This window comes from Lytechinus pictus, chromosome 2 (genome assembly GCF_037042905.1).
Source record: "Lytechinus pictus isolate F3 Inbred chromosome 2, Lp3.0, whole genome shotgun sequence".
In the NCBI taxonomy this organism is placed as follows: domain Eukaryota; kingdom Metazoa; phylum Echinodermata; class Echinoidea; order Temnopleuroida; family Toxopneustidae; genus Lytechinus; species Lytechinus pictus.
In genome coordinates this window covers 57577096-57598847 of record NC_087246.1, presented here as the reverse complement: position 1 = coordinate 57598847, position 21752 = coordinate 57577096, and the positions used below count along the sequence as shown (strand labels likewise).

Genomic DNA, 21752 nt, shown 5'->3' with positions numbered 1-21752 from the left:
GAATAACAATGTTTCGTTATTTGATTGTTTAATACAATATATATATATATTTCAATTTTTTTTAAAATATATATTTATAATACGTATATATTTTAACAATCAAACAAATTATTGAATATATTACATACATGATATTTTTTATAAAATTTCATTATGATAAAGGAATCGTTTCATTTATTACATAAAATTTGTACAGATATACCTGCAAAATACGATTAAATTCATGAAAGCATTCCAAGAAAATGAATGATAGAATAGTAATTACTTACAGCAAAAATATCGTTGAGATAATTGTCTATCGCTCGATCAAGAGCGATGTCCTGTGTGACAGACTGCAAAACACAACACAATAAAATGAAAGTCTGGTTAATGAGAATGAACAAAATGATATATGCAAAGTATTCTTAATAAATATCAAGATGTGTAGCTTAATAATCTCTTGGTATGCTTTATGCAAGCTTATTACGATTCTAGAAAAGAAATGTCATAAAACTATATATTTTCAAATATTACTAGAACAAAGAGTCAACTGCATGAAACTGCATTTCAGTCTTTTAAAAATAATCTCTAGTCAAAGTTGACGAGAACACAGTCATTCCTGCCAAATATTATATGTGACTAGACATTTCACTTGCACCAATCTGACTATTTATATACTGTAGTCATTTTTAGTCTGTATATATATATATTACAATATTGAAATAGCCATAATTTTTATCATTTTATCTTATCATTTTTATACTGTTTTTTTTTCATAATTCCAGAGTATAAAAAAGTTATGGGATATGACTAACTATTACATCTACATCCAACTGACTATTAATCTAGTCGTTTTGTCTAGTTTTCATTTAGAAGTTTATGCTATAGAAATGACCTGAGTTTGATCGATAATTAAATACTCACGGCAAAGATTCCATCCAGGTACTCCTCAATTTCAAGCTCCAGACATGCATCCTGTGTAACAGTCTAAACAGAAACAGATCCAATTAAAGATGGTTATAATGAAAAGGTTGAACTACGCCGTCTACTGTTGAGATCTAAAAGAGTGTGTTAGTCCAGAGATTGAAATATTTATATACCGGTATACATAAGAACACTCTGCAATATTTATTGTATCCCCTTAAGTCAAGACGTGTTGTGCTTGCCAATGAATATTAAGAACAATAAAACGACAAAAGATGGCTATGATCAGTATTATAGATGACAATATTAGATTAAATCTATTTTTTTCGTTCAGTTAAACAAAATACATAATACCCATTTCATATGAAAATAGACAATTTGTATACAATGGATTTTCATAATTTCTAGGAAATACGCTAAGGAGGGATACATGTAAAGGAATAGGATATACTTAAAAGAAACTCTAACCCCGGGTAAATACCTGGATGTATGGCTTAATGTGAAGTTCTTTGAGGTGGAAGTCGTCTGTCACACTCTGAATGGGTGCGGGGAGGGGGAGAAAAGAGAAGAAAATATTATAGATTTGGGGAACTAAACATCCAAGTAATATGGTCAGATATCAAATTAAAACAATAATCTATACTTAATACGTTGCAATAGTGCCAAAAAAGTGGGGATGGATAGAGAGCTTATAGTAATGAATTTCATTTTTTATTTTTGACATAATTATGCCAAAGTAAAGAAAAAAAAATTGTCATATATCCTTTCGAAACATAACTATGTTAATGATTTTCGACTTAAACATTTGAAAACAGTAGCTTACAAATATGAAGTATAGTAGTTTACACATTACTTTGCTTGCTTTGCTTAAGGTTTCTTCTGCCGGGAAATTAGAAATAGAAGTATACACATTATAAATAGTAGTTTACAAATATAACAAATTTAAGAAACAATACATGCATATGATCGAAAGTTGTGTAAAAAGGACTAAAGGGAAGACAAAGAAAATGAAATGCTCACATAAAAGATTTCAGACAAGTGAACTTGGATCTCATGATCAAGAATAGCCTCGCCAATGATGGTCTGCATGGGAAATAGGATGAAAGAAATCACGTTAAAGATAATGAACCCGAATGAAATTTGTCCATTCTCTCTCTCTCTCGCAATCTATATATCTCTCCCTGCTTAGATCTACTTTAGATTGCAAAAGAAGAAGATGATGAAAAAGAAGAAAAATAAGGAAAATAAAAGAGGGGAGGAGAAGAAGAAGATGGAAGGGAAGGAGAAGGAGTAGAAGAAGGAAGAGGAGGTGGAGAAGGGAAGAAGGAGAAGAGGAAGAAGAAGAAGGAAAAGGAGGAGGAGAAGGAGAAGAAGAAGAAGAAGGAAAAATAGGGAGAAAAGGAAGACTGAAAAAGAACAAGGGGCAAAGAAGATTATATTCATGATAATTAGAGAAGAGGACAAAGAAAATTAAAAAATCAAACGGGAAAAATGAAGAAAAAAAGTAAATGACGAAGCATTACACTATACCTGAATGTAAGGCTTGATCTTTTGTTCTATCTGAATTAAGTTCTCAGCCACACCCTGTAAAAGTTTGGAGAAAAACTAATATTATTTTGTGAGAACAAAATAGGAGCCTGACGAATGCTGAATTTGAATCAATACGCTATAGCATTTCGATCATTGGCGAACAGTTGGGTGCGGGGGGGGGGGGTTGAGGCATATATCCCCCCAAAATATTGTAATTAAGACAATATAATGAGAATAAGAAAGAAAAGGGAAGGAAAATAACTATATAAAACACGTTATTATTTTCTAAATATTATATCAAAATCTATTGCAAAATTAGATTTTTTTAATTAATGAAACATTGTGATCGTTCGCTTCGCTCGCTTGTAACTTTTGTCCCATACGCCGTGTCTGGACCCTTCAACATTTTGGCTCCTTACGCTGCTGATTTTGCTGCTTAATAAAAATATAATGATACCATTATCGCATATAAATCAATATGAACTGATATTGACTATCCATACTTACAGCTAAGATGTCTTCAATGAACATGTCAACCTCGAGATCGACAGCGGCGTCGTGAAAGATGGTCTGGAAGAAAATGAAATAAAAAGCGGATCTATTTTAATTTATTTTATTTCAGTGTTTATGTTTCATAATAGATTCATGCATAATCATAATGAAATAAAAATATAAAGAGAGATAATTTGTTCTTTATTCTATTTTTTTTCTCCCTATATATTTCAGAATAGATATCCATGTTGCAGGCTTACCTGGATGAATTGTGTGACATTTCTTGATGTGTCCAAGTCTTCGAATTCATCCTAAACGGGATAAAACAGAACAAAAGTATATTTCTTTATCATGTCTTTATTTCGATATTTTAGTCTCCTTTTTTCTGAAAAGAAATGTCATGTCCAAAAAAATTTCTAAACAAAATAATGCGGATGCTTGTGAAAACTGACAATAAAATTGTTTTGTATTTACCTTGTTGACGGCTTGGCAGACATCTTCAATTTCTGGTTCAGGATCTGTGACTGGTTCCTTAAATAGAAAAACAAAAAACAAAATAAGGACGGCATCAATAGCATTGTGTATTGGAATTGTTTAAAGCTTCTACGGAAGAAGGCAAAATCGTAAAAATAGCACTTATGAATTATTAAGTAGAGAAGTAGCATTAATTCAAACAAAAGTATCACTATTTTGTTTATTGTGACATTCCCACTACTATACTACTACTACTATTTATATCCTACTCCTACTCCTGCTCCTACTCCTCCTACTCCTATTCTTACTATTCCTACTACTACTACTACCTACTACTACTACTACTACTACTACTACTACTACTACTACTACTACTACTACTACTACTACTACTACTACTACTATACTACTACTACTACTACTACTACTACTACTACTACTACTCTTACTACTTCTACTTCTACTGCTGCTGCTGCTACTACTACTACTATAATTATGACTGTTATAAATCATGTTCATTATATTATTTTATTAAAAACACATGTTGTAAATTCTCTTTTGACTTACAATGAATACTTCTGACTGAGAATGAATCTCAACTTGGTATCTGTGAACACAGAAAGGAAAAGCAAAGAAAAAGCAAAGATACATATCCGTGTGAGCGGTGGGGTGGTGACACATGGGGCCCTAGTTTACTATAAGGCCGGACGACGAGTAGTGGGCGGGGTAAATTATGTTGATATTTGGTTTAAAAAAAAACCCAAAACAAACAAACATTACAACCCGAGTGAAACATTAATGAAATGATTGTCTAATCCATTTAAGAAATGAATATATATTTTTAATCAAAACTGCCTATCAGACCGAAGACCCACAAGGAAAAAAAATAATATGCAATAGTCGGTACTTATTTATTATGCCTATTGGCATAGAGTTAAAATTATTGGCTAAATTCATTTCAGGAAATATTAGTCAATTGAGATGTAAAACTTACTCATTGTTCAAGGCAATAGCATATGCATAGTCATCTGTGTCCATGCCGGGTTGTGATCTTGGTTCCCTTTTCACTGAAGGAAAAGAAGAGAAATGGATATCGAATACTGATTAAATTCATTAAGCGTCAAATCCACTCTACAGAGTGCTAAAGATGCTCCGAGAGTTGAGGAGAAAATATAAAGGTTTTGAGCAAAATTTTAAGAGATAAAACAAAGATGAAAGTTTTATTGTCTTCAGGAAGACTAACAAAAATAGTAGGGCATGCGTGAGCAAAAGATATTGATGTTGATGAAAGTATCTAGAGACCTTTTGGATGTTATTATAATCAAGGGCGGATCCAGGATTTTCCAGGGGGGGGGGGGCATTTTCCCGAGGAAAGTTTCACAAGCAAAAAAAAAAAAGTCCTCACTTTTAAGGAGGGGGGGGGGGCATCACTTGGGTTTTAACGGCATATTTTTATTTAAAAACATTGAATTGTGCCTCTCAGGGGGGGGGGGCAAGGGGCGGCTGTGCCCCCCCCCCCCGATCCGCCAATGATTATAATGATATTGACAAACGAGATATTGTATGGGGAAATCCACTTGTCTAGCGAGTTGGTGGATCTTTCTTTTCAGGGGGATGCTGCCTGATTTTTTTTTCATAATAATGATAATTTTGGTAAAATAACTGTATTTTCATTACCCCCCCCCCCCCCCAGCGAAATCCCTTTAATATCTGTAAAATTCGATCTTGTAGCGAAAGTTTTACTGTTATCTGAGTTCCAAAGACTTTCTCTTTCTTCTCTTTCGCATATTTTCAACAATGACCCTAACTATTACTGAACACTTTCCATAAACTTAGCTCCTTCATTCGCGTCATCACACCTCATTAATTTTTTTTTTTTACTAGTTTAACTAATGAGCTCTCCTTAAAGAATAACGTCATAACACTAATTATTTGGGTTTTTCTGAAAATAATACCATCAGTAATGATTTTCTTATTATGCTTAAATATGAGATTTAACATATGCAATAGAAAATGTATTTTGTTTTTACCTTTTTGTGAACGGCAACAACACAAAGGACTCACTTTCGTAAGAAGGTTTCCCATTTTACGTTCGTAGGTTGAAAGTCTACGGATAGTAATGGCAAAAATCTGCTTAGAAACGATTTGTTTCATTCGCTAAAGGCGCATGCTAAAAACTGGGGTCAAATCATTATTACGTCACGATGCGCAATTTACTGCATTGACGGTGATTGGTTGTAAAAGGAATATACGCGATCCCGATTGTGACGTTCATTGTACATGTTGCGTTTAACCTAGTATTCAAATAAAAACGACCTTTGAATTTATATATAACACTCTTGAATCAAATTTAATTGAAAATACATTTCAGTCACCAGAAAACTAACACTGAATAAACTAAATTATTGAATCAGGCTAAATTACGAGCCCCCACCTTCCAAAAACAACAAAACAAAACAAAAAAAACCCCCAAATCTACCGAATTTATGATTATACATTTTACCTATACCATAATACCAATGCGAATAATAATACTCAGGCGCTTATGATAATTGGAGGCAGGGGCGGATCCAGGATTTTCCAAGGGGGGGGGGGGGCACAGTTCCCCGATGAAAATTTGACAAGCAGAGGCGGCGATCCTGGGTGGGACAGTGCTCCCTACTTTTTGAAGCACTGAAAAGTGCCCTTTTTACGCAAGAATGCCCCCTCATGAACGTGCACTGTGCCCCCTTCATCGGAGGACCCGTTTTAGGTGTTACCAAGTGCCCTTTCTCGTATAAGTGCAAATGTTTTCCAAAAAAATCCACTCACGGACGTGTTCTGTGCTCCGTTCACCTGAGAAGGACCCGTTTTATGTGTGAGCAAGTGCCATATCTCGTATCAGTGTCCCTGTTTACTCAAGAAAAGTGCCCCTCACGAACGTGTTCTGTGCCCCTTTCACCTAAGAAAGACCCGTTTTATGTCTGAGCAAGTGCTCCTTAGTCTTCGTGTAAGTGCCCTTTCTCGAATCAGTGCCCCTTTTTACCTAAGAAAAGTGTTCATCTATACGAACATGTCCTGTGCCCCTTTCACCTGAGAAGGATCCGTTTTATGCCGTTAGCAAGTGCCCTTTTGCCCTCTTAAAGGTGCCCTTTCTCGTATCGGTGCCCCTAACAAGATTGCCCCTTTCATCTGAGAAGGATCTGTTTTAATATGTTAACGAGTGCCCCATCGCCTTCTCATAGATGCCTGTTCTTCATATCAGATAAGTTGTTAAAAAAAAAACGTTTTTTCTGGTTTTTTCCGGTTTCTTTATTAAGCGCCGTTCTCCTTCCTTGTGCTTCCAATATAATGAATTAATAAAACTTGTTAAAATGATCCTAAGTGCCTTAAATTTCATGAGTCATGTGAGTGGGGGTAGATAAGTCATTTTTCTTTGTTTTAAGATCATGGCCGTACGTAGCAGTAAAAAAATTGAGTCTTTAAAACAAAAATTGGGGGGAGGGCACCTGTCCCCTGCCCTCCCCTCCGAAATGTTGAAAACTCATTTTTTTTACTGCAGATTTTCACCCGTAGATTCCCAAGAATTTGGAATAATTTACCATACTCAATCACGGATGCGGTTTTCCTTGTCTCACTACTCTCTCTTCTTAATCAGCTAAAATCTCAATTTGAATAAATATGCATAGACAACTGACAAAACCATGTTTAAAACTTAACATAATTATGCTGATTTATAATTTCTATTCATTCATTTTGTATAATATATAATTTGAATTAGATTGAATATCAATATTTCCTCATTTTTTGTTTTGTATATCACATACTTTAAACTTGCCGTTTGACTCATATTGGATTTTCCCCCTCAAACTCAACTTTCATATGATACCGGTTCATTTATCTGCTATTATTTATTCTCATTTGTTATATTGTTGACATAATACATATACACCTACAAGAGTCTCACCGACAAAATGCTTATTCTACAAAAGAAGGTTATAAGGATTATACATAATGCTCCTTTTCGATGTCATACTGATGATTTGTTCTACAAGTCGAATCTCCTCGAATTTCCGGATTTATTTATTTTTCATACAGGACAATTCATGTTCAAACTGAACACAAATGAACTACCAAACATTTTGATGATCATGTTTACAAAAAACAACGCTATTCACAATTATCCAACCCGACAATCCCGACGCTTCCATCTTCCCCGTACCCGTACTCTCTTCGCACAAAAAAACAATAACCTTCTATGGCCCTAATCAACCATCACATCAACCTTATTCTTTTTTTCTCTCTCTCATTCTCATTTTCGTTTTATATCTGTACCTACAAATCTTTGATTAATTCTTTGAGGGATCCACACTCAACACGCCCTGCTTTTTAGTGGATCCCTCCATTTACCCAACTTTATTTCTTGCAAAAAAAAGAGTTATAAAGGTAGAATTGCAAATTGTTTTATCTAGAATTGTATACATTTTGTTCTATTTCCATTGTATATATTGTTATTGGTTAATATGATTATCACGTTATTTAGTGTTTACCATAAACATTTATTTACTTTTCTTGTATAGTCATATTGCTTGCAATGTATATTCATTTGTATTGATTTGTATGGTTAATATTTTATATCTTTGTAATTATTTCTCATGTTGTATTATTGAGTTGAGAAATGAAATAAACTTGAACTTAGCTTCTACATCAAAGACAAATGGATGGATATTTAAATTTATTTTGCAGTTCATTGATATGAACTTATAACTTGCTAATTTTTTTTTATTGAATTATATGTTTGTAAGAGCCATCCCTCGCTGCCTTATCTGGAGTTGGAAGAAATGACTTGCAGGCAGTGGCGTAACTACGGGGGGGGCATGGGGGGCACGTGCCCCCCCAATTGGCTGACAAAAAAAAAAAAACGGGGAAAAGGAGAAAAAGAGGGAGAAAGGAAGAGAAACGTAGTGGAAAAGAAGGCATTATTGTTCATTATGATGTTATGTTATATCATAATTATGTTATGTTATATCATAAATATGTTATGTTATATTACATAAGAAACATTTTTTTATAACTTTATGAAACATAATTTGCATAGGGCCTATGTCGTCATTGTTCCTGGTGCTCGCAGTGTCTGTTTACCGAGATATATAATCCTGTTATACTAAATCCTCCCGTTTTCAAGTCAATATTCACCAAACTGCCAAATATATTTCCTCGCACTTCGAGTTATTATTGTTTTAGGTACAATAGTATGCTTCTTTTTCATGATTACTGAAAGTGATTGCCCCATTTTAAGGTCTTAATATAATACATTTCCTGTCCGTGCTTACGTTTGCAGTAGTGGATTGGTGAAATATGTCTGCTCTCCATGAATTCCTAGAATCAGTCCTTAAAATGTCCCTTTTTCTGATCTGAATATCAAAAAATTTCAGCTCGCGCTTCGCGCTCGCATCATTTGGTTAGTGAAATACGTATGGTCTTTATGAATTCCTACAAACAAGCCTTAAAATGCCCCTCTTCAGATCTAAATTTTCAGCTCGCGCTTCGCGCTCGCAAGATTTGATTAGTGAGATGGGTATGTTAATCATCATTATAAGTGCTTTATGTGCATGTCTAGATGTAATTCTAACAAAATCAGCAAGCGCTTATTGGCACTCACATTATATGACTATGGTGAGATGTGTATACTCTTAATGGATTCCTAAGATATAGTCCTTAAAATCTTCTTGTTTGGGGGTCAATACTTACAAAAATTTCAGCTCGCGCTTCGCGCTCGCATTATTTAGCGAGATAGGTACGTATCATGATTACAAAAGATTGATTATAATGTCCCTTTTAGGTCTGAATATCAAAAATTTTAAGCTCGCTTAATGCCACTGTCCTAAGTGACTTAAAATTGTTGCTGGTGCCCCCCCCCCCAATGCCGTGACCCACGGTACGCCACTGACTATAGTATTAAAACTGTCGGAGAAATACATCTTACAGTGCTGACAATTTTCATGAAACGGTCCAAGATGGGAGTTGCTGCTATCCTGTTTGGCGTTCAACATTAAGGGATAGAGCTTTGTCGATCTGGCGCTACACAGTGTGGGAATGATTTCGCTGCCGGGCCCACGATCAATTGAATCAAAATAATTTTCTGAGTATTTCTGTTTAAGATTTATAATTCGAACAATAAAATATGGATTTTCATTTTTTTTTTACTTAAAAAGTAAAATCATAGTCTTATCACCAAACTCCTTGTTTCGTTTTTTTTTCTTAAACACCCAACTTGCCATCAGGATGAACATTCATTGAATAATGGTAATGGTGTCGTGTGGTACTGCACTGCAAAAACTCCGGTGTTGTTTTAACACCAGCCCAGAATCTATTATGTCCACACCAGAGAAGTATTGAAACAACACCAGTTTGGAATCAAACCGATGCTGTTTTAATACTAATTGGTGTTGTATAAACACCTATCTGGTGTTAGACCAAAACGAAACTGGTGTCGTTTAACACTTCTCTGGTGTGGACATATAGATTCCGGGCTGGTGTTAAATCAACACCATAGTTTTTGCAGTGTGGTAGTGAGTGTTTGTGTTTCAGGACGTCCGGACCGTCTCATAATCTCATCATCCGGAAAAAAAGTCATGCTCTGGGCTCGAACCCCGGACCTCCGATTATAGGATTGTAACTTCCAATCTCTAGTAACAGTTGTACAGATGGGGAGGGGGCGGGGGCCTTGGGGCCAATGGACCCATCAAAATTACACGACCAAAAAAAAAAAACAGAGTAAAAGAGGGAAAAGAGGGAAATATGATATCATTTTCTTAGTATTGCGTCAAAATCTCTTACAATATTAGTATTTTTGTACTACTTCACTCTCTCGCTGCTTTGCAGAAATTCTGCCCCACAGGCCATATCTGGCTCCCTCTTTTTTTTTAATCTGTACTGCTTCTGAGAGGAAAATGTTGTTGCCAAAAAAGACCTTATTTTCGCCCTAGAAAAATCTGACATCCTCAGTTCCAATCAGGGGGGCTATATAGCAACTGTTGGGCAACCCTCCTCCACGATCCGTCGATCGATCCGTGCTTGGTTCTATGACTCGTGTTTAAAACAAATGTTTGTTTGCCGCAGCGAAGGAGAAATGGTCGGTCTATCGTTGTTACCATTGTTATTTTTATTATTATTATTATTTAGTAATGAAATAAAAGAGCTCCCAGATCTATTTTCATATTGGGAATTGAGGATTTTTTTTCAGGCACAGGACACTCTCCTCTTATTACGACACGAAACCTCGAGCGTTTGATTTAGACAAAATACGTCACATCGAGGTCCACTTGCCCTTTATTTTGACGCAGCCAATAAATGTTTTGAATGAAGGAAATTAATACAATAAGCCAATCAAGGGAAACCTTAAACAAGATTGTTCCTATCGAGGCCTTGTTTTGCATCTTTAATGTCGCATGTGAAAGGGGGATATCGGATTTATTTTAAGTTAGCAAAGCTATCTTGTTGACATCAATTGGGATTTCAGAAATTTTTGTTTCAATTATCCTGCATAATTACAAGAAACAAAACCTGAAACTATGTACGTGCATAATGGATCGACAAACTAACAGGAAAGCCTACACGAAATTTCGTGACAGGTTTATCAGATATGTTTGTTATGGTACCCAAATTCTGTTGGAAATGTTCAGCGGCGTAACAGGGGTCGGTGGCCAGGGGGGGCAAGAGCCAAAAATTTCCCGGTCATATCATGGTATGAACAGGCGTAATTAAAAAAAAGATGTTTATTGTTTTTCTCTCAAATTAAATTCATACAATGGCGTAATGAGGCGACTACTGTATTTTGAGAAGGCCAGATATTGCGTATCGGGCAGAATTTATCTTTAAAAAATGTTGCGAGCGAGCGAAGCGAGCGAGCAAAAATTTTGACCTTTTTCATACAAAAATCCAATTTTTATGATAAATTTTGACATGATATCCAGAGAATAATATATTTCACCCTTCTCTCTTTAGATTCCCTTTTTGTGGTCTATATCCCACTGGAAACAGGATTCTTTGCGACAGTAGCGTGAAGAGTAAAAAAAAAAAAAAAAGAGGGGCACAGTATAGTTAGCACATGTGCTAAAAAGCTGCTTTATATAAATCCCGAGCGAGCGAAGCGAGCGAGAAAAAAATCACCTTTTCATGAGAATCTAACTTTGAGCTATTTTTTTACATTATATTCAGAAAATAAAATCAGATCCTACACTTTTCCATTGCTTTTCTTTCCTCCTTTTTTGTTCTTGTTTGTACAACTTTTGGGGGCCATGGCCCAACCCTTCCATACGCAGTGCTGTGCGGTTGGGGCGGAGCCCCGGAACTTCTTGATATCAAAGCCATTTAGCAGATTGCCGCTATTTTAATCAAATCGCTGGCATAAAATACAGAATATAGCTTATACACAACACATTTATTCAACCCAGTTGCGTACTGAAGCAAATATTTTGAGGGGGCAAAACATAGCAATGTGGGAAAAATTTGTAAAAAGTCGCCAGCGTGCAAAGCGAGCTGGAAAAAGTGCCTATTGAAATTAAATTCTAATTATGTGATAGCTTTTTTCCATTATATTCTGCAAATAAAACATTTCATTGTTTCCATTAATTTCAGTATACGTTGTCTCCTATAATTTCTTTTATTTCGTCTTGGGTGTGGAACCAAGTCCCCCCGCGCCTGTATGCCAGTGATTGAACGGGGGTGTTATGTGGCCATTTAAAGGTTATAAATGAAGAGCCCCTACTGCGTGGGATCTGGGGCAAAGCTCCGGTAGCTTATTTGCATAAAATTTAGCAAGGTTATAGCACAATGTTGTATGCAGTCCATCTTTCTTCCCGCTCTTAAATTCCAATCATCGGCAGCCCGGCCGTTTTAATATTTTTTCTTGTCCCTTTTTCTTTTGTTCCAATTTAGCTTTTGACTAAGTACATTCTACCTTCGTTTCCCGCTATTGTTTGCCATTTTGCCATCTTTTAATTTATTTCCCACCTTGCTATTGCATTACATAGGCCTATTTCGGAATGATTTGTTCTTTCTCAAATGTTCTTCTTTCGTACATTTTCCCGCTTTCCTTCCTTTTCCATTAAAAAAATGTTTTTTCTTCGTTTTTTTCTTCACTTTTCCCTTTTCCTCCTTTCCGTTCCCCTTTCCTTCCCCTTTCCCTTTCTTTCTTCCCCCTTTTTTTTTTCTTTTTCCCGTTTTTCTTTTATTTTCCCGGTAAAATCCGCCAGGGGGGGCAACTTGCCCCCCCTGCCCCCCCCCCCCCCGCCTGTTACGCCACTGGAAATGTTTGTAAAAAGTATCAAAATTTCTTCTATTTCACATTAAGAAAAATCACCAGAAATAAATGGGGTCGTATAGCAATGGTGAAATATATCGGTAACATCATGCCCCTTCTTTGTTTGAAAAATACTTGGGGCTTGGAAAAAGTGGTGTAATGAGCAAAACAAAAGTGAAGAGGGGCCAAACATTGGTATATAGGACAACATTTTTGTAAGCCGCGAGCAAGCGAAGCGAGCCTGAAAAATAATATTTTACCTTTTCTATACGAAAAACTAATGATTTTGATAGATTTTGAACGTATATTTAGAAAATCATGATATCATATTTTTCTCTTTTCCATGTCCATTCTTTCTATTTCTCATTTCTCTTGGTGGTGGAACTTTTTTTGAGGGGGGAGCATGGTCTACTCAGGCCCCCTCCCCATCTATATTCCAGTACTCGAAGGTAATTAATTTTTTCGTTTTCTGTGCAGGTGCAACAGTTGGTATAGATAATGGTAGTCCAGAGGGATACTACACCTATGCTTATGGAGCGTTCGATTACATTAATCGCAGGTTTGGATATACCATGAACGTGAAGAACGTCGACGGAAAAAGCTCGCATGTCTACCGTGTGGTCCAAAAATATGAGGAGGTATAAGAGAGAAACAATTGTCAGGCTTATGTCTGTATATACTCACGAAAACAAAATAGACCGTAGTATTTGTCATTGTAAATTACGTAATAGCTTTGAAATCTGTCTGAAAAAAGGGAAGGAGAGACAAAAAGACAAAAAAAATAGAGCAGGAAGAAAAGTGAATGAAACAAGGGAAGGAGAGTAGATGGAAAAAATTCAAAAACAAATTCAGGCCATTACACTAAAAACAAAAAATTTCGCTCACGCTTCGTGTTCGCTTTGCATTGAGTGAGATAGGATTCTGCTCAAAAGTTTAAAATGGAACTTAAAATATCCCGTTTTCAAGTCAATATGCACAAATTATTCCGCTCGCGATTGTAGTTTTCATTATTGTGTTCAGCGAGATACGTTCTTGCACATGCTTACAAACAAGTTCTGAATATAAAAAATATTCGGCTTGCGCTACGCGCTCGTAATATTTGATCAGCAAGATACGTATCTTCTTAATCAATTCTCACAAACAGCTCTCGTATTACTAAGTGGCCCCTTTTCTAGTCAGTATGTCTAGGCCTGTATCAAATATATTTAGCGCTTTTCATTCGCATTATTAATTTCAGTTAGATACGCACCCTGTTCATTGTTACAAAATGTGCTTAGAATGTCCCGTTTTTAGGTCTAAGTCGTCAAAGAAAATTCAATGATAGCCTTCATATCCTATCATAATGTACCTACGTGTTCAACAATGCTTACTTGTTCCATTCCGGGTCGGCAAATTGTTATTAGCTTGTACCTTATTTTAAACGTGATTAAAATGTCCAGTTTCCAGATATGAATATCATAAAGTTTCAACTCGCGCTTCGCTCATGCATTATAATCGTTTATTGCATAGGCGTCGATTTCTCAGTTGTGATGATTAGTGGGATAATTGGTGTCTAAGTCTAGGTGAGGGAACGAAGCGATCGAGCGGGGGAGGGTGTGGGAGGGGGTATCCCCCGTCCCATGATAGGGACTTTTTAAGAAATTGACAATGATGCGAAAATCGCATTTTAGAGCATACTAAAATCACCTTCAAGGCGCACAATGACACCATCTGTCATTCTAAACACTAATTTCATCCCTCCATCCTTATATTAACAGTGTTACCTCATTGCAATGTGTTACATGTATTCTTTTTTTACATGTTGCTTGTTTTTAAAGAAGGAAAAGAAATTGAAATCGAATACTATTCGCCAATCAGGCTTTTACCTCGCTCAGTATAGTCACGGAGCTTAGCGCATGATAAACCATGCACTATTATGCTCTCATCGACCTTTAGCGTTCTTATTATTGATAGGATACTGAATGGATCATACATGAAGTCACACGGAGCTGTCTGAGGAGGAAGGCCTATCAACCAGAGCCAAGTCCTTGCGTACCAGGTAAGACTCAATTTATGAACGACATTGACTGTTTTATGAAATATACAATCCTGTTGTACTAAAACATCCTGTTTTCAGGCCAATTTCCTCGCACTGCGAGTTATTTTTGTTTTATGTAGTGACATATGCTTCTTTTTCATGACTACTTAAAGTGATTGCCCCCTTTTAGGGTCTGAATATAAATCAGTTCCAGTCCGTATTTACGTTCGCATTAGTGGACTAGTGAGAAAGGCCTGCTCTTCATGAATTCCTATAAACAGTCCTTAGAATGTCCCTTTTCTGGTCTTAATATCAAAATTTTCAGCTCACGCTTCGCGCTCGCATCATTTGGTTAGTGAATAACGTATGGCCTTAGTGAATTCCTAAAAACAAGCTTTAGAACGATGACTACAAAATGTTATTCATGACTGTGTTTAAGGCGTAATTCTAACAAAATCAACAAGCGCTTGGTGCTCGCATTAGATGACTAGGTGAGATAATGTATGCTCTTCATGAATTCCTAAAAACGGTTCTTTAAATGTCCCTATTCTGGTCTGAATATCAAAAAATTTCAGCTCGCGCTTCGCGCTCGCATCATTTGGTTAGTGAAATACGTATGGTCTTAGTGAATATCTATAAACAAGCCTTAGAATGACCCTCTTCAGGTCTGAACTCAAAATTTGTTTAGCTCGCGCTCCGCACTCGCAATATTTAATTAATGAGATACGTATCATATTACAATAACTACAAAAAGTGCTTCATGTGTTTATCAGCAAGCAATTTGCGCTCGCATTAGATGACTATGGTGAGGTATGTATGATCTTAAAGAATTCCTAAAAATAGTTATTAAAATATCCCTGTTTAGGGTCAATCAAATAAAAAATTAAAGCTCTCGCTTCGTGCTCGCATTGTTTGTTTAGTGAGACAGGTACGTATCATGACTACAAAAATTTGCTTATAATGTCCCTTCTTTAGGTCTGAATATCAACAATTTTCAGCTCGCGCTTCGTGCTCGCATTATTTGATCATTAAGATACATATCCGTTTAATAACACAGTCCTTAAATGTTTATGATTAGGTCAGTATACCTGGCAAATGAGCGCGCTTTGCACGCCCACTAAGTTTTTTTTTGCTGGTGCCCCCCATGCCGTGACCTACGGTACGCACCTGATTATAAAATTAAATGCAAATTAAGAAGATTGAAAGACAAAATACGTAGTTAGACTTGCATTATTGTAATATTATATATAGACCAACAAAATAATGTAATGTCAATATATGCTTTTGTTATCAAGGTAAGCATAAAAAATACAAAGTTTTCTTTTTTACATTTTTTTACATTTGCTCGATTTTTCATGCCGCCATTGTGTACTTAAGTTTTGGTATACAGATTTGTTTATTCATTGGTCATATACCTGCCTTATGTAAAACGCATAGAGGCCTGCATACACTGCTCGTGTGAACCACCACCCCCTCTCTTCTCTCATTTTATCGATAAATAAAGAGCGAGCAGATTTATCGACCACCTTCTTCTTGGGCGGGGCCAAAGGATTGGAGGTAGATAACTGGTCCTACACCTATACCAGTCCTAAGGATCCTCTAGACGGTGTGGTAGCTCTGAACACGGTCCATGGATCCTGTATACCTATGGGAGGATCTATCTTCGGCAAGGTCAACAGCGGTGGACAGGAAGGTGAGTACAGGTGCCCTGGCAGTGTTTTCTTCTTCATTCAAATGTTATGAGATTCAGTTCAATTCAATAAATACATTTTGGTAGGGGTTTGTTGTGTGAGGGTCCGATGATTGCACAACCGCGTAGCCAGGATTTAATTTTGGAGGGGGCGGTAAGTGCACGCGATGCATGTCAACACTTAAAGAGCGCGCGAAGCCCGCTCCTTATAGGGGGAGGGTGCAGGGAGGGGGTAGTTTTCCCCCCTCCCGCGCGGAGCGCGAAGTTTTTGATACCTCATCAAATTCAAATCAAAAGAAGGCGTCTCTAGTACCCTTATCAACTCGAATTCAATTGACCTGCTGTGATTAAAAAAAAATTTCGAAAGAGAAATTATGAGCGCCCAATAATGGGAAAAGATTGAAGAATGTGAAATAATTCCACTTAAAGCGCGAAGCGTGGAAGCTTATAAAAATATAAAAGAGAAATGTTACAATTTTTGTACCTTGGTCACATCAGATTTGATTGTAAAAACTTTATCCACATTAAATTAACTCAAGTCGCAAAACAGAATGGCAAAAGGCGTTGAAGCTCTGAATTATAGAAATTTCTTTGAAACTTTAACCTGTTCTAATTTTGATATTTCTTAGACTATATACAACTCGATTAAAAAGAAAACGTGCTCAAAATTTGAAAGGGATGATGCAAGCTAGAAGAGGGACTTTTCCTTTCCCATGCTCGCGAATCACGGAAACCTCTGTGATTTATTTTGGAAGAACTTAAAAGCATTGTGTAATTTCGTTCATATTAAGCGCTTCCTTTTGGTTGATCAAGAATCTTCAGTGATATTCAAAATTTCAAATCAATGGCGCAAAACAAGACAGGAAATGGATGTACAGCGATACAGAATAAAGTTTGATATCGTACATATTTTTGCATATACCACGGCATGAATTTAATGCCTCCCACTTTTAGCAGATACTTTGCCAAAAATTACTTGCTGAAAAGTGTAGAAATAGCATTTGGGGACTCGGGTAGTGACGGAAAAGTCTCCCCGCTCCGAAGAGAAGAGCCGAAATTTTGTGTCAATGCAAACAAAAAATTAAGATATTTTGCATGCTCTTTACACCCGCCCATGTATACTTTATAATTTCTGGCAAGAATATACGATTCCCCCAGCCGGGAAGGGGAAAAAAGGAGTAGAAAAAAAGGTGTGGGAAACAAAAGGGAATAGCAATTTTGATATTTTCCCGCGCGGAGTGCGCAAGAAAAATTTTGTATAAAAAGAGAAGAACGTCTCGTTCAGGTTTTTATTCTCTTGACAAAAAAAGAGGGGGAAAACAACAAAGCTTTACCTTTCTTCCCTTTTCTCCTTTCGCTTTTTTTCGCTTTTCTTCTTTTTTTTTCGTTTTGGGAGCGTTTTGGGGGGGGGGGGGCGACCGCCCCCACCGCCCCCCTGGCTACACGCCTGTGGTTGCTCGGTATATACACTGTTAAAAATAATTCAAACAACGCTGTTTACTATGTGAATCGCACAGTAGTTGTTTAAAGAGTTTAAACAAGTGTTTAAAACCTTAATAACCATGCTTAAATTATTGATAATTAAATATTTGAATTCAAACCAATGTTTAAGATTTTGGGAAGATTGTAAAAAAATTTGTTTAAAATGTTAAAACAACTACTATGCGATTCACATAGTAAACAGCGTTGTTTAAATTATTTTTAATAGGGTTCTCCAAAACGTGAAAGAACACTCCCCTAATTATTTATGTTTGGTTCAAATTTACTTCAAATTGAATGTGTTTCTTTTATAGGACTATTCTTAAAAACTGAGATAATTGTGTTTTTTCCTAGTTTCTTTCGTGATTGCCAGTGGAGTACTGAACATGACACGTTCCATACCCGATCCTAATCGATGGTTCACTCTACCAAGCTATTGCAACCAATCGGTGAGCTATGTTACCACAGTCTCATTCTCATTGAACTGTACAAGATGTATGTTTTTTCAGTAGGCTACTTTTTATAGGTAAGGTTTCGCCTTACCATACTATATCATCAAATTACAGAGTGTAGGCCTATTATTAATGTTCTAGAAATTGTTTGTATTTGGTTTATTGACTCACGGCAGGGAGACATTGGCCTATATGGGCTTACGCGTAAAATGTGATGACTTTTGAAGGTGTATGACGTTAAAGAGAGAGTCAGCATAGAACGGCTCATGTTTCAATGTCATATGATATAATTAAAAAAAAACCAATTTTCTTTTTAAAAAATTCAAATTGATTTTACCTATACTGGAGGAGAGTATATCATCAGACATACAATTTGATACCCTCTCCTATAAAAAAAAATTATTCATCATTTTCAATTTTAAAAATCGAATATCGGATTATATTGGGGCAGCTGCTCGAATATGATGTCACAAATTTAAATATGCCAATTAAGAGTCATCCACAAGTCTTATTATTTAATTTATTTTCTTCAAACCTTCACCAACTTCATTTTCTGCTTTATTAAAACCAGCTTGTCGCCAAGGTAAACTTAATCTTTTACTTCCAATGCAATAGTCCCCTCCATCCCTTCCAACCCCGAACCACCCAATCTGTCCTCATGTTTTCTTCCTTCTCTTGTGCTCCTCCTTTTTATACTGGAAAGGTGTTTACATCATTTTATATGGCCCGAGCTTTGCAAAGAAAAAAAATTACAAGCTTATTGGCACCAATTTTTTTGGGGGGTAATCACAAAAGATTAATCACAAATCCAACCATTGATTTGTACAATCGAACATAATACTTTTCTCTTTTTTTTCAGGTGACCTTGTCCGGTGACAGCACAGTGTTTGATCACGAAGTCTTGAAGTTACCCATCTTCTTCTAAATTAGATCGTTCTCACGGATGGGTTTCAGAAATCTGTGCTTAAAAACATTATGCTCCACTCTGCTTTCTTGATGTTCCCAAGATAAATTCAAAATAATATTGTCAATAAACTTCTTCCAAAAAAAGACCCTTCTACCAAAACGCCTTTCAAAAATCAAGTTGCAGCTAATCTGGATTTACGAACAGCTTCATGATACTTCGGACTGATAGTCACTTCTAACCATCTGGAAAAAAAAAACTTTACCTGATGAGTGAGGGGATAGGGGTAGATCTTGAAGATACCATTTTCCTTTTCAAGTAAAGGGGCGGGCTGTGGTAAATTTTAGATTCTGACATTCCAAAACTTTCCTGAATATAGCAAGATCCGTGGTAAAATCATGATTGTAAATTTCGGTAGGAATCTTGTAGACGAACGCTGGTGCAATTGGAAATGTTAAGACAAACGACATTCATTGTTAGAATTGTACCGCAGTGAATATATTTGATTAATAAAGATTAATAATTGTTTGACGAAATTTTGTATATAATCTGTTACTTTCCTAAATTTGGTTTTAAACCAGTATCGACCGTTGCACCAGCTTTTAAGTATAGGCCAAAATAAATGTGTATGGGCAACTGCAAAATATTGTTGTACTAAATTGTTGTACTAATTAAGAAATAAACTAAGTTTGAAACATAAAGTTTGTGTCGGAATTTCTTAGTTTCATGATGTCTAAAAAAAAGATACTTACAGATTTTGACCTATTCTTTCAGACAGGGCACATGGACAAGGGGGGGGGGTGGGTGGGCAGTTTGATGCAGGGTTTCAACCCCCCCCCCCCATACACATACACACCTTTGCTTTGTCATGTAAATGTGTACAAAAAATGCCATCTTATTGTGATTTTTTAAATGATCACCTCATGATCTTCATGGACTTATGGGACAGGGACGGATCCAGGATTTTCCAAAGGGGGGGGGGGGGCACAGTTTCCCGATGAAAATTCGACACGCAAAAAAAAGGTTTCCATCTAAAATAGAAGGTCACGTCCTTGGAAAATAATGTATGACAAGCAAGAAAAAAAGGTCCTCACTTTCAAAAGGGGGACGTACACTTTGGTAAACACGGTATTTTTTACATTAAAAAAAATCATTATGGCTCTCAAAAGGAGGGGGCACGGGCCGGCTGTGCCCCCCCCCCCCCTGGATCCGCCAGTGTTATGGAATGCCAAGACTTGTGCAATAGAATCCCCCTTCCAATATGACTGTTCACAGCATGTTCACATAGTCGACTATGTGAATATTTAAAATGCTCAAATGTGATAGTGGCCACATGCCTCTATAGGCCCGCCCTGCAGTATGAAATAAAGTATAATTGATAAATAAATAAATAACAAATAGTGAATGCGATTTCATATTGTGTTCCACACTGTAAACACGTACACCGTGGCATACACACAGTGGTACACAGTGTTGAAGTATAGGTTAATAATTATGGAAGCGTCCACCAAAGAGAGACTGCACATGGACCATACATTGTTTGTAACTATAGGACCTTTCAAATGAAAATCTAAACCAAATGTGGGTTTGCACCCTGGGTAACTTATATCTTTAATTCGATGGTGTTTGGCATCGCATGTTCATCATTCATAGAGGGCCTTTTGCAGACAGTATTACAATTCTTGCGCAAATCAATGTAAAAAAATAAGGCGGCCGTGTAATACTGCTGCATCTCTGCCTCTTGAAATTTGAAGCACGTATGTTGATTGGTTGATTGATTGATTTTTATTGATCAATATTATTGGTTGATTGATCGGTAGATAGATTGATTCGTTGATTAATAGATAGATTGATCGAATTGTTGATTGATGCATTAATGGATTGGTTGGTTAATTGATTGATTGATTGGTTGATTGATTGATTGATTGATCGATCGATTAGTTGATTTATGATTTATTGACTGGTTGAATGATTGACTCGTTGATTGATTGAATGATTGATTGATTGATTGACTGACTGACTGATTGATTGATTGATTGATTAATTGATTAAACGTTTTATTTATATACAATATAAGTGCCCCCCAAACAAACAAAAAATCCCCCGTACGAAAAAATGCCCTTTTTTCAAAATGAAATTTTTGGTAATAAAATCACAATTTTGTTTGGCTAGCGCTTTGCACTCTCATATTGTTTAGTATAAGATATTCGTCCTGTTTATGGTTACAAAAATGCATAGAATACGGTCCAGTTTTCACACATTTTGGCTCGTGTTTCGCGCTCGATGATCATTTTTTTAAGGTACTCATTCTGTTCCTGGCTACAAACAGTGTTTAGAATATCAAATTTTCAGGTGAGAAAATCACAACTTTCTGGCGTGCTTCGCGCTCGCATCATTATTGTTTAGTAAGATAATCATCCTGTTCATACAAAAATGCTTAGAATGTCCAGTTTTCAGGTTGGAATATCACACATTATTTTTTGGCTCGTGTTTTGTTTTGTGTTCGCACCAATAATTGTTTAGTAAGG

The 21752-nt window shown here is 36.3% G+C and overlaps 1 protein-coding gene across 1 annotated transcript; it reads left to right on the top strand.

The window, feature by feature from the left end:
• The first annotated feature begins 12767 nt into the window (after positions 1 to 12767).
• LOC129270328 (development-specific protein LVN1.2-like) lies at positions 12768 to 20403 on the top strand. Its single transcript, XM_064095703.1, has 6 exons — positions 12768 to 12783; positions 13160 to 13320; positions 14636 to 14720; positions 16204 to 16392; positions 18223 to 18317; positions 19180 to 20403. Exons 1-6 carry the CDS (start codon positions 12768 to 12770, stop codon positions 19243 to 19245), a joined length of 612 nt encoding a protein of 203 aa, XP_063951773.1. The 3' UTR covers positions 19246 to 20403.
• The last annotated feature ends 1349 nt before the right edge of the window (positions 20404 to 21752 follow it).